Source organism: Sipha flava, unplaced genomic scaffold (genome assembly GCF_003268045.1).
Source record: "Sipha flava isolate LNK unplaced genomic scaffold, YSA_version1 325_pilon_pilon, whole genome shotgun sequence".
In the NCBI taxonomy this organism is placed as follows: domain Eukaryota; kingdom Metazoa; phylum Arthropoda; class Insecta; order Hemiptera; family Aphididae; genus Sipha; species Sipha flava.
The window spans coordinates 815666-829183 of record NW_020273010.1 but is presented as its reverse complement, the minus strand read 5'-3'; the positions used below and the strand labels follow the sequence as shown (position 1 = coordinate 829183).

The 13518-nt window shown below is 34.9% G+C and overlaps 1 protein-coding gene across 7 annotated transcripts in view; it reads left to right on the top strand.

The window, feature by feature from the left end:
- Nucleotides 1–11247, top strand: part of LOC112686829 (FMRFamide receptor) — a 211701-nt gene extending 200454 nt beyond the window's left edge. For all 7 annotated transcript variants that reach the window (XM_025559282.1, XM_025559279.1, XM_025559280.1 and 4 more), the window contains one exon: nt 10402–11247. In XM_025559282.1, coding sequence (XP_025415067.1) covers nt 10402–11079 — 678 coding nt within the window. In that variant the 3' untranslated portion in view covers nt 11080–11247. The remainder of the gene's footprint in view (nt 1–10401) is intronic.
- Nucleotides 11248–13518: the final 2271 nt, after the last annotated feature.

Below are 13518 nucleotides of genomic sequence, written 5' to 3'. Positions count from 1 at the left end.
GTAAATTGTAAAAAATTAAATCATTTAATTCAAAATTAATTTCTCATAATAGTTGTATAAATTTAATCGAAGGAAATATGTGAGAAAATGTTCAAACAAAAACTGTATATGTTTTGTCTGACATTAAAATTAATTAGTTCAAGTACAACTGACATACGTGGTTTTGAACCAATAACGTTTCACGTAAAATCAACCCATACGTAAAGTTTTACAATTTCCAATTTCCGCTATTGTCCAATTGATAGCGTATTATAATTCATTATAAAACAGAGTTATGCATAAATAATTGAACCACCCATTCTACATGTGACGGGTATTCCGATATCTTGATCACGAACAACAAATCCGATATCCTCTTTCGGTTACTGTTGACGGATAAACTTTCGGGTAAAACCATCAAATACTCATCTTTAGAACTATACTTTAAATCGATTTTTGATTATAATTTGAAATCTAAAACCAGCAAAGTTTAATCGAATTTAACCTCAATACAATATGATAAAAGCAAATAATCGGATTTTTTTTTTTTTTTTGGCCAAAATATAATTCACAACATCTCAAAATATAATATTTTAATCTTATACTTCATTGCTATTATTATTATTTTTTTTTAAGGTATAATATTTTTTAGTTAATACCTTGTTAAGTTCAAGAGTATTTGTCAACTTAAAATAATATAAGGATTATGGTGTAGTATTATTTTGGGCGCCGCAAAAACTGCCAGCCAGACGTTAAAAATAAAAATAAGTTAATGTTTTGTCTCCCTTGAAATGAATTATTATTTTTACTGCAGTCGAAAACATTTTTGTCTATTCTTTCGAGTCGGTACCGAATACAAACATTATATATTTAATGAAATTTTCGTACTAAACACGATATAAGTAACCGAATGACATGTGCTTTGTTTTTATTTTTTATTGAGTTTTTTATTTGGAGGAATTATTTAAATAACAAGTCAAAAAATATAAATATCTTATACCGAAAATGTACGATATAAATAATACGGTTATTGATCAAAGCAAATATTATTATAATATCGCACGACATTGTATGATTTTGCGTAAATCATGAAAACGATTAATTAATATTACTTGTTGAATTACCCGTCGCTGCCGGGTTACGGTAAAAAAAAAAAAAAATCTAAAAGTAGAATAATTGTATATAATAAATAAATATTAAGGATGTATAACGTATACACCGTTCGAATAATGTGCAGTTAACGTATAGGAAAAACGTATATGTAAAATAATTTAATTTCTTAAGCTTTAATTGCATTTATACTATAGAATACTAGAGATACTATAGAAGATATACGCAATATATTTATAAACGGAAAAATTGTAAATATTTCACCGAAAACAAAAAAATTGATAAACAAATGAAGTTCGACGAATTTGTGTATTATTATTATAGAATTTCTTTATAAACTGTATTCAATGTATCTATTTTGTTGTTTGATATTATTTGTATTTTTAACTTTTCAGAAGAACTAACTCTGGATATGGCAACATAAAGTTGACCATGACTAAATACAGGTTGGGGTAAATACAATCCTACTTTATGCAATGTTTGACCCTGCGCTTTGTTTATAGTCATATCAAAAGCTATTCTTATCGGAAATTGACATCTGGTAAATGAAAATAGAAGAGTTGAATCTGACGGAGTCAAATCAATTCTAGGCAATAAAATACGCTGATCAGTTCCTTAGCCAGTTATAGATTCCAAGTCTAAAGAATGATCATACATATCTCGTACAATAAATCTTGTGCCATTCATTAGATCGGAGATCACATTTAAATTTCTCAAGAATATTACAATAGCACCTTACTTTAGTACCAAACTGTACGGAAGTAAATCGCTTAAATGTAAACTATCTAAAAATTCTAGAGGAAACAAAAAAATCATCACATTCTTTTGACACTGTATTTAAAGTTAAATACGTTTTTTTCTGGCCCTAGCAACATATTGACAACTGAATTATTTATTTCATCACAATGATCATTTTTAAGTGCATACATTGCAAATTATGAAAAAAGAGACACATTTTTTAAATGAAAAATAATATTTCCAAATATGTCTTTTATTATGCGAGAATCATTTGATAATAACGATGGTTTTATTTCAATTGAATATTCGTCTGAATCAGGATTTATTAGTGGATATTCGCCATTTTCAATTTGTAACAAAAACTTGGAAAATTAAATTAAATTTTGATTTACTCGCATATTTCTAAATAGTTTAAGAATTTATTTATAATATTTAATTTTTATTTTCTATTTATAATAGCAACATCATATCTTGGTAAACCAATTGATTTCAATGACTGACCATACAATTTTAATGTTACTGAAATATCTGATAAAGTTTTTTCATAAGCAATAGTGGCATTTGAAACTTGTATAAAGTCTTTACTCATTGCATGTTCAAATATTTCCCATAAAACGTTAGCGTTATAAGGTCTCTGAAAAATAGATATATATCCAAACATTTGACGAATTTGCTTGGACATTTGAAAAATGGAAACTTCACTTTAACAATAATACCACTCTGAACAAACGTTTGAACTCTGAACAAACTAACTCATTTAACAATACAGCAAACTTTATACTTCTAATAACTATTTAAATAATTATTTTTTTGGACTTTTCTCTTTTGATGGCTTATCTACACACCGAGTACTTTCGTAAGGAAAAAAAATCATGAAAATCGTTCCAGTAGAACTTCAGATATAACTGTCATAAGAAATCGCCTCACGTTTTAGTAATATATATATAAAGATTCACCGTGATTGCCTGTAATATAATTATTTAATCGGTTTCTATTTTATATTTTAAACATTGCAATTATCACCTTCAGAAATATAATATTAAACGAACGTGTCAAAACTAATCGCGTGAGTCGAGTAAAAATAGTACTCGCGAGACGTGTTTATTTATCTGGCGCTTTGAACTTATTCTTGAACGTCTTGCTAAAAACCGTTTACACTAATTGGTTCACCGTATCTTGAAAATATTATACGAATAAGGTACTATACTTTCTTCAATTGGTGTTAATTGTACGGTTCAACTACTCGGACATGGGTCCTTCTAAAATTCTAAAATGAGCATTGATCTCGCGTGGTCGATTTGAATCGAACGCATATACCATACATTCGAGATATGATTTTTTTTTATTATAGACTTGCAATGGTTCAATTAAAAGCTGATAGAATGACGACCAACCGACGATCGAGTATATACCTATAATAGTAGTAATGTACCGAGACAAAATAAACTAATCGACTTAGTTGTAAATTACGAGTTCATGAGAGGAACTTATAACGATTCTGTTATTATTCATCAGTTATTATCATGTCACTGTAGGAAACGCGCAAAAATACTAACCTCCTGGGAAAGTGAAGCGCACGTAAAAAATACGAGCTTACATAATTCGTGATATTTAATAACGATTATTACACAAGCAGCCCTATGTAAACACATCGATCACATTCTCCAAAAAGAAAAACAGATATCAACGTGTTTTGATTGAATCATAAGGTTCGACGAGACTTAAATAGGTAAATTTTTATCGGTCGCAGTTAGGGGCGCGCAGAATCACGAGACATTAAACTTAAATTAAACAATCAAGCCGCCAAGTTTAAGACCTTGGCGCGATCGTAACGGCCTCTTCCCTTCTTCCCTCCCCACCAACCGAACGAACGGAACGAAATCGCAAAAGTAAAACGCCAAACCCTGAACGCGTAATGGCGAACACGGTTTTATTTCGTGAAGACAAAATTAGAAGACAAAAGTATTTATATGCCGGCTGAACGGGTACACGACGCGACGGAACGCCGTTAGCCGTATTTATTGCATTAAAACCACTTTAATTATTTCAAACGATTAGTTTTACTGGGACTCTGCGCGTGGTTCGAAAACGACGGTTGCCGCGCAACACGTTATTGTCGGATGCGCGTATCGTCGTACGGTCCTGCGCTTGGATTTCGACGGTTGAACGTCGGACACTATACCGCGGCCGTGTTGATGGTGTTTGCAGTGCAGTTAGTAGTAGTCAGTTGTTATAAATGTAGTTGAATAATTCGAATAAATAGTAAACTAATTTAAATTATTTATGTATAGTCGGTAGTGCAAATTTTAGTCGAATATTAGTCGGTATTAGGAACGTGATGAAAACCGACTAACAGTCGGTAGTAGAAAACAGTCGCTTGTACCTATCACTAGTTTGCACGATGGCGATGCGTTCGAACGGCAGAACGGAACCGACAGGAGCGTATTTAGACTTAATTTTAGGGGGGGGACTCAAATCTTTCCTCTAATTAAGGCTCAAAATTAACAAGTAAAATTATTGATAATATTTAAACAAGGTGAATCCATAATATTAATGTTTTTTTTTTTTTTTTAATTTTATGCTGGATCCACTTTCCACTTAGAATCAAATTTTGTGTAGTTCTTTTTTAACACCTGTGTGCATTTTGGAAGTTACGCTTATGTTTTATTTGATTTTTCATTAAGTATGGACCCAAAAAAAAGCCCAATTCAGTATTCACAGATTCACAGCCACGTGTAATTTGATTTCGTTATAAAATGATCAATATTAAAAAAAAATTTAATGTGTATCTCACATATAATCGATTCCTTAAACATGGAATCTCAGGAGGGTCACTTCCCCCCCTAAATACGGCACTTAGAGTAACCGAGATCGTTCGTGGCTTAACGCGCGCTCCCGCACCGTGACACGGATCTTCACATGCAATGTTAGACGAGTCGCGTTCGTTGTTCGCACGTTACCCGATCCCGAAATTTTGTTCTTCGACTGGGATCCACGGCAATTGTTCGAAGCTGCATGGCGAAAACCGTGGCAATAGGTCAAATCCTAACACTAGACACGCGCACCTATTCCGGTCGAAAACTTGTAGCTTGAGGAAATGCGATAAGGGAGCGATTGATCCCAGAAACATGTAGGGCGACCGCACCCACGCGTAAGCTCGAACGCGAGTGAGAAACGCCTCCGGCTACAGGATCGATTGGGATTAGTGGAGCGGTCGTCCTTCCGTTTTAGCCCGAGCGTTTTATTTCCCAATTAAACCGACGACGTTCCACGCTGTCGAATAATAACGTTCCGCGTGGACGCGTTCCCTTTGCATCGCAAGTATACAACTCACAGCGACCATAACATACCACAACGATCGACGGACGTTTTCGCCGGTGTTGATAGTTTAGGATCGTAGATTCCTGAACTTTTGAGGTAGTAGTTGTTTGTTAATTCAAAAAATAACAACAATGTCGATTCTACAACTTTTATTTTAATAATTAAAACAGTGCGTCAGTTTTTACCTGACCGTCGTCAAAGTCGTACTATTGTAATTATTAAAATAAAAGTCGTAAAATCAACATTGTTGTTAATTTTGAATTAAAAATTACTACCTCAACAGTCCTGGCATGTAAATTGGCCAGCAAAAACGTAGGGACGTGGGCCCTCGAACGTGGTACGGATCATCGATCGAACACCGTATCGGAGCGCATCAACGGCACACGTCACCGGGTCTCGTTTTCGGTTTACGAATTGCCCTAAATGCAGTACGTTCTGTGCCTGACGAACCCAAGCGAACCGCAAAACATGTACGACAAGGGATGAATTAGGGGGTGAAAGACAGTGATTCATCCCGGGCGTAAAATATTAGATGAATAAATAATTTTTGTAATTATTAACAACTAATTTGATATTTTTAACTTTGTTATATACTGAATTTAGGTTAAGACTCAATAAGTATGATTGTATATTAAATATTTACAAAAATTTCTCGAGAAGAGTATTTGATTATTGGTCTATGATAGGGCGTCATTTTAACATTTTCCCCGGGTGTAAAAATTCCTAATAATAGTTCCACCTCTGCGTATCGAATACGTGCACCATCGGCCATTTCGGGGCACCGATCGACGCTATTTGCAACGTTCGTCGCGCCGTGGGAAGACTGACAATTTCGACGGTTAATCGTCCGTTCTCGTTTCGCGATCAGCGTTGCGCGTTACTCGTAATCGCCGATTATTTCTTCATCTCCAAATATTTCCGTCGGTCGTGATCGATACGGGTATCTGTCTCTACTATTCGTTTTTCCTTGCTGATTGTCGGCACCTAATACGTATTCGATGATGATACGAATTGTGCATGTTCAGCACGCTGCAGCCCATTAAAAACTCTTCACGTTTTATTCCATTTTTTGTTCGAAAAGTTAATACCACTGAGACCGGAGCAGCATAATATTGCTAGATTATTTGAAACAAAATTGTATAAAAAAAAACTTATTAATGCAATTTCGGAACAGTCATATTTCCATCGCGTTCAATTTTAGTAAATACCAACTCGTACCCCGAACTTCAGCGCTACTTTACGACCAGGTTGAATATGCATAATTGCTGTGACAGGTATTAATATTGACCCCGGACCGACTAAACCACGCGGTTTATGTGGGTATTATTAGAAATAGATGACAGGAGGTTTAGCTGTACGTGCACGACAATAAGGTAGACTTTAGTTAAACGAAATACTTTGTACGGTGTAAACACAAACATTTTATAATTACATGCGGCACACATATTTTCTATTATGCAAAACCATGACCAATCGATCGGTATTGTTTTAATCAAACTCGTTTTTAAGTATTTTGCCCACGTACTGTACAAAATAATAAAAAAAAAATATATATATATATATATAATGTTTTAGTGTATGCGAACTAATAAAACGTAAAATATTTAATCTCAGTATGACGTATTGGAATCGTAAAATCTTACACGTTCCTAAACGAAACCAAATGTTCATTTACGTTTACCATACTAATATTTATTACATATATACGTTAAACAAAAAAAAACTAAATGTAGGTACTTATAAAAAATACTCGTCAAAATTATCGTATATTTTATTTATCGTAATACATAAGTACATCAAATAATTATATAACGTTTTATTTTTCAACGACTGGGAGTAGTAAAAAGGTAACTGAATTCTTTTTTTTAATTTTTATATTTTTTAGTTACATTTAGTTACATCTCGCCAAATCACCCACTAATCCTTCACGTGACCACCTCCGATTATTAGAATATCAATACGCTCAGTTACTATAAATACAACGAATTAATAGTTATAAATGCGTTTTATTGTAATTCATTGAAGTGACCATGATTTGTGAATCATGTAAGTTGTGTAAAATCGGGTATACCACAAATCGTTCATATACACATGCATGTACCATTGATGTCCGCATTTTTCCTTTAGGAAATAACCCATTTAGAAAGAAATTCTGCGAGCGTGCTCATTCTCGATTCCACATAATCTTTCAGCAGTGGATTACGATTCCATATTTCGTTTTAAAAACAATTCGATAACTTGAGCTTACGCATAAAGACGACAATAAATTGAATAACCCGCGATTCGTAAGTAACATTTTTATACGTTGGTAATTTATTAATATTTGTTACAATATTTTTTATTAAAATAATCTACAGTCTGTAGTAAATTGTACAACGAATAGGTTTAATAAGTTTTGAATATTAAAAGATTGGTAATTATGAGTTGGGAAATTACTTAGTGCTTAGTAGTAACACCCAGTACGTGTGTTAATTATTTGCGAGATGCCATAAATGATCCGTACATTATTTCCTATTGAGTCTGCGTTGTGAGTTGAAGAAGAGTGTAAATGTAAATGTTTATTTATAAAATGTGTTCGATTATAGTTTAGTGATTACAGGGTTAGCGAACGATTAGAGATTATTGTGAAATATAGCATAAAACATTTTGGCTGTTTGATTTAAGGTTTGAACTATGTGATATTTGTGTACGTTATTGTTTGTTATTTACCCGGTTAGATTTAAAGTGTTAGGGCCGGGAATATAAAATTATATTATGTTCACCCCGGTTACTGATTTGCGTTACCACTTTTCCAACGACCGATTAGCAGTGTATAATAATAGGTAATAGCTCAATCAGAAGTTTTCGAGAACACCTAACAAAACTGATGAGTTATGTGGTAAATAGTGTGTAAGGTGTGTTTTTGTTGGTGTGTACTTATAAGTATGGAAGGAACAAAAAAGGTAACTAAAAATAATGTAAAAAAGTAAAAATGGTAACTATGTTGCTGTATTTTACAAAATAAAAATAATTATAATAATCGGCCCTTCTGGACCAACAATAAATAATAAGATTTAAAATAATTAGGTAATAACAAAAAAAAATTCACAGCAACATAGACGAATCAATTAAATAATAATTAAATAGTTATGACCCTTTTGGCACAATAATAAATAATTTATGAATAAATATATAAAACTCAAAATTTGATGAAGCACACACTGGCCAGCTGCAACTACCTAAAAACTGTAATTTAACACACAATAATAATAAAAAAGAAATAGTGGCGATTAGCGTATACACAATAATAATAATTGATGCAATTCGTGCAAATAACAATTTAATAATATTATATTAAACAACGGAAATTTTTGTATACAATAAAATAAGAAATATATGTTATGAGGCGATTCGCGCACACAGAACTTTCTCCGACGGTAGTTTTTGCGAGAAGAATGAATAAATCGCATACGAAAATGACAATAATACACACCCGACATGGATTTTTCGGTTACATAACTCACAATTACGGACAACGATAAACAGATAACAATAATTAAATAAAATAAATATAAACTGATTAACATGCAGCGATTGCGTGCGTGTGTGTGGGCGCTTATCGGCCGTCGACGGGGAATTTAGGCAGCCGACGTGGAGGCATATTATAAATATTATTTCTCAGTGCAAACACAGAGAAAAGTAAGCGGAGACAAATGGATTGGAAGGCTTGCATTTTTTCAGTACCTATTGTATTGGAGGGTTTTGCGGAACCGCATAGCCATAGTAGATTAAGAAAGAATTTTTAAATTAAAAAATTATAAATTATTTTAATTTTAAATCACAAGAGGAGACGGGCGATTAGGGCTTTCCATTTATTTTTATTATGAGAATTTCAGGTTTTTTTTAATCTAAAAAAAGGAATATATATTTTACTTCAGATGAAACATGGATTGAAATATATTTCATTGAAACTTGTGGGCATGTTAATTTTTTTACCGTAAATGTCATGAATCAAAACTTGGATTCGTTTATTTTGATCATCTACCATTTGGTACATATGTAGATAATATTAATGTATTTTATCATATGAGAAACTACGGTTGGATTTTTACGGAAAGCCACGACGTTATCAACGCAAATACCGAACTCGGTAATTTTGGAATGTCCCAAATGACAATTTACAATAGTAACTATATGTATTGATAACTAACGGGCGGGCGGATACTACGGATATGTAATTATTATAATGTTCTAAAACATATGTTTAGATAGCTAAACAATTAAACATAACCAGGCATTGTGAATAATATCGAGTATCGTAAACAAATTATAGGTAGAGTTGCAGAGTTTATGAAGTATTTTCAGCATTTCAAAACATTTTAATCAATATTTATTAAAAAATAATTTATAATGATAATACATTAACAGCGGTCAGCTGCAGAGCATTGCTGTGACATAATGTAAAAACTATAGTGATCATACTCGTGAATTATGACGTTAGACGAAAGTCGCCAACTGCCTTCATGATAAGCGTCAAAAAGATAGTGATAATCGCAACAGAAGTTAACACGTTGTATACCAAAGACAAAAACCCATTAAACATTTAGTTTGTACACAAGTTATAAAATACTTAAATACATAATAAGTAGTATAAAAGTATAGTATACGCACATAAACATGTGAGTATATATAGTCCCCTTAGCCGAGGGGACTAATGTGTGGAGGGGACACACCATAGCAACGTAACTGCGTTCAATGCGATTTTTAATCAACAGTAATCGTTTGCGAAAAGATACCATCGTTACTTTCTTTGGTTAGTATTACCGATTAGACATCGGAAAACCCAGTGGCAAGTACTTCATGGGTCAAGGGAGAAAGTCGACCCCCCCGAAAAAAATTGGGTGGTTAAAAATATTTGCAATTTTCTAAATGTTATTTCAATTTTAAACATTTGAAACTTGATTGGACCTAGATTCATGCCTTAAGTGCTAAGTTCCACTACCTCAAGCTTCAAAATTTCCTTTATTGGAGTTGCTTTGCTAATTTTTATAGGTAAGGAGTGGGTGGTCGGTTAGTTATTGATCCGATCAAAATCTACATGATTTCTAATCTTTACATGAAAAAAATCAGGGGAGGGGGGCAAATTCACAGTAGACCTAACGTATATTTCTTTTCCTGCCTCCGGACGAATGCACGACAATCGCCCCAATTACGATCCCGCTCGACCCGATAACGGACCAGCAATTGAAACGCGCGTGCGCACGTTTGTTGCAGGTGCGGATGGCGAACAGGGAGCGACAACGGTTGTCACGGCTGCAGAAGAAGGAGATCGGGTTGGCCACCATGCTGCTGTGCGTGGTCGTGGTGTTCCTATTGTGCAACGTGTGGGCGCTTATATCGAATGTGGCCGAGGCGTTCTACGGAATCACGGTGGACCAGCTGGTCAAGGTCAGCAACCTGCTGGTCACCATCAACTCGTCCGTGAACTTCGTCATCTACGTGATATTCGGCGAGAAGTTCAAGCGGCTATTCTTCAAGCTGTTCTTCCCACGCGGCGTGTGGATGTGCGGCTTGCGCGCGGCCGACGGTCGCCCCGGCGGCCACGCGGCCATGGACGAGAGCGAGGCCACGTGCAACGGCGCGGCCGCGATCGAGTGCCGTCACATGTCCGGCCTGTCCGACAGACTGAGGCGGTCGCACCGCAGCCGTCACTACCACCATCACCGCCACGGCGGCGGCGGTGGTGGCGGCGGTGGCAGTGGAATCGGCGGCGGTGGCCGAAACAGGACGACGTCGCGCAACGATCGCGGAGGTAACGATGGCGGTGGTGGCATCGACGGTTCCGGGATCGCCGGTGATCAACGCGATTTCCTGTCCAAGGCGACGACCAACAGCGGTATCGTATGGGAACACTCGATGACCACTACGACTACGAACGTGAACCAGATATAACGGGTGACACGTCGAGCGCCACTTTCGATTGTCCGCGGCACAGGGCGTCACACGGTGACTCTTGTGGATAGCTGAACGAATTCGGATTGAAACGGAAATCCAATAATCATATTTTATTTAGAAAAGTTAACTAAAAAAAAAAAACCCGACCAAAAATTGTGATTTTACGTATAGTTCTAGAAAAATCGACACCCTTTTATTTTTATCGTTCGAAATCTGCATAATGTTTATGATAAAAAAATCAACGACCGGTTGTTGTTTTTCCGTTCAATAAAACACTCGTTTTCGATTTGCGGTCGAAATCTTTTCCGACGTTCGACCTAAATGTAACGTACGTGTAAAATACGTGACGAAATGATTCGTGGTTCTTTCCGCAGAAAACCGCGGACGATCGAGAGTACGCCGCGGCGTACACGAGCTAGGCGCGGTAGGCAACCGAACATGAGCCGACGGATGCGGCGGGCCGAAGAGACGGTGGCATGACAATGATGTCACGGAACAGGGTCAGGGTTATGAGCCGAATGTAGAACACTTGGAAAACATGTCCGTGGGAATGAAATTTTTCGAACAATGCTTTTTCTTTTTCTCCGGGGATCGCGGCGGCCAAGTGTTCCGCGATTATCTTCAACAACATTTTGCAATGGTCAGACCATGATTCCCCTGTATACTTGGCCGGCTGAATCTTTTTCTTCTTCTCTATGGCAATCGAATTCTCGTCAAACGTTTTTCTCGAACTCGCGCTCCTCTCGAATATTTCTACTATTAATATATGCATTATTATTACTATCAATACTATACAGTGCGTATATCGTTTAATGTATATAATATAATATAATTATTATCATGTACTCTTAGTCAATGTACCGTACGAATCCCAAGTGTGTTAATTTATATATATATATAATAATTAAGTGTAACGATTTCGTAATAATAAGAAGCGAACTTTTTATCGCGTGACCGACCATATCTATGGGAAAATGTGGGCGTTTAGTGTTTCCTTCTTTTTAAAATGTTTTTACCTAGACACTGAGAGCAGAGTGGTGATCCGAAAACGGACAATAGCAATAACGATAAGTGTAATAACCTACTTAATCCTCTTAGTGTCTCGTATGAAATTGATTTTAACGCAGATCTATTATATTATTCTTTCTATGTATAGCTTGATTCACGTTAAAAAATCTTTCCGTTCAAGTTCTGTAAACGTGCTGGATGATTGTTTTCAACAGGTAACGTAAACCGAACATCTGTAATCGCATCGTTGTAACGCTTTCGATAAATTCAAAAAATAAAATAACGATGAAAAATTATACGATTTCTGATGAAAAAAAAGTGATGAGATGATGGTTTAAAAATTGATGAAATTAATCGTTTGAAAGTAGATATAAACTGACGAAAAATCGAGATACGCTACTGTGAAAAAAATCATCCTGCGCAAAATGCATGTATGTATATATATTTTATAAATGTGTGTGTGCGTTAAACATTTTCAGAATTAATAATAAATGATTGAAGTATATTCATAAATTGAAAACACGGGTTTTTATTTCGATTCTAACGTGCACTGTTTGCGTGTACCCTGCTAATACTATTGTATAGTATTAATTTTCCCGTCAGTACTATAATATATTTGCCACGATTTATGCAAAACTCGTGTGGTAACCAGAAACCGTACGTGTCTTATGTTTAAACAATGATTTATTTGATAAATAATCATAATTTAATATATGGCATAAAGTTATTTGTATTAAATTCTAAATATCAACGTTTTCGTGAAGCTATTTCCGTTGCGGATAAGTTACTCTTAACGGGTACGATTCGTATGCCATTGGTTAAAGTGATAAAGAGATTATCAAAATGCAATAGCTTCTTCGACACAGTTCAAAAGAAGTGCATTATACGTTTCCTTATTCCGTTAACATGGAATATATAAAATTTGTTCTTTTAAAAATAAATAAGCTATTACTTTTCAGTATAAAAATTAATCTTGATTTTCTAGATTATTATATAATACCTACAATTTGTGATTAATTTTTCATAGCGATATTGTCAAAAGCTCGGTTAATTAGTACAAAATTAATGTTTTCGTATTCATTATAGTTACTAACCAGTCAATTGTCGTTCTAACGTGAATAGGTTAGACGATTCATTTAGCTCAGATTTTTTTTAATGTTTGCTTGTCTGTGTGTAAATATATTTTGTGCTATGATTATTTGTGTGAACATTACCATATTAGTATACATTCAAAGGTAAGTTCACCGGAGTTTTTGACGATTCCTGTTTATTTTTATGTATATTACTACATTGGCGTTTAGTGGTGTGGAAAATGTAGGGAAATATTTTCCATAAAATCAATAAAAGAATTTTGTCACGACGAGCCCAGTCGATAGTATACTCTACTGTGCAGGAGAAGTTCCGACAGGAGAAATTCTCAGACGACAA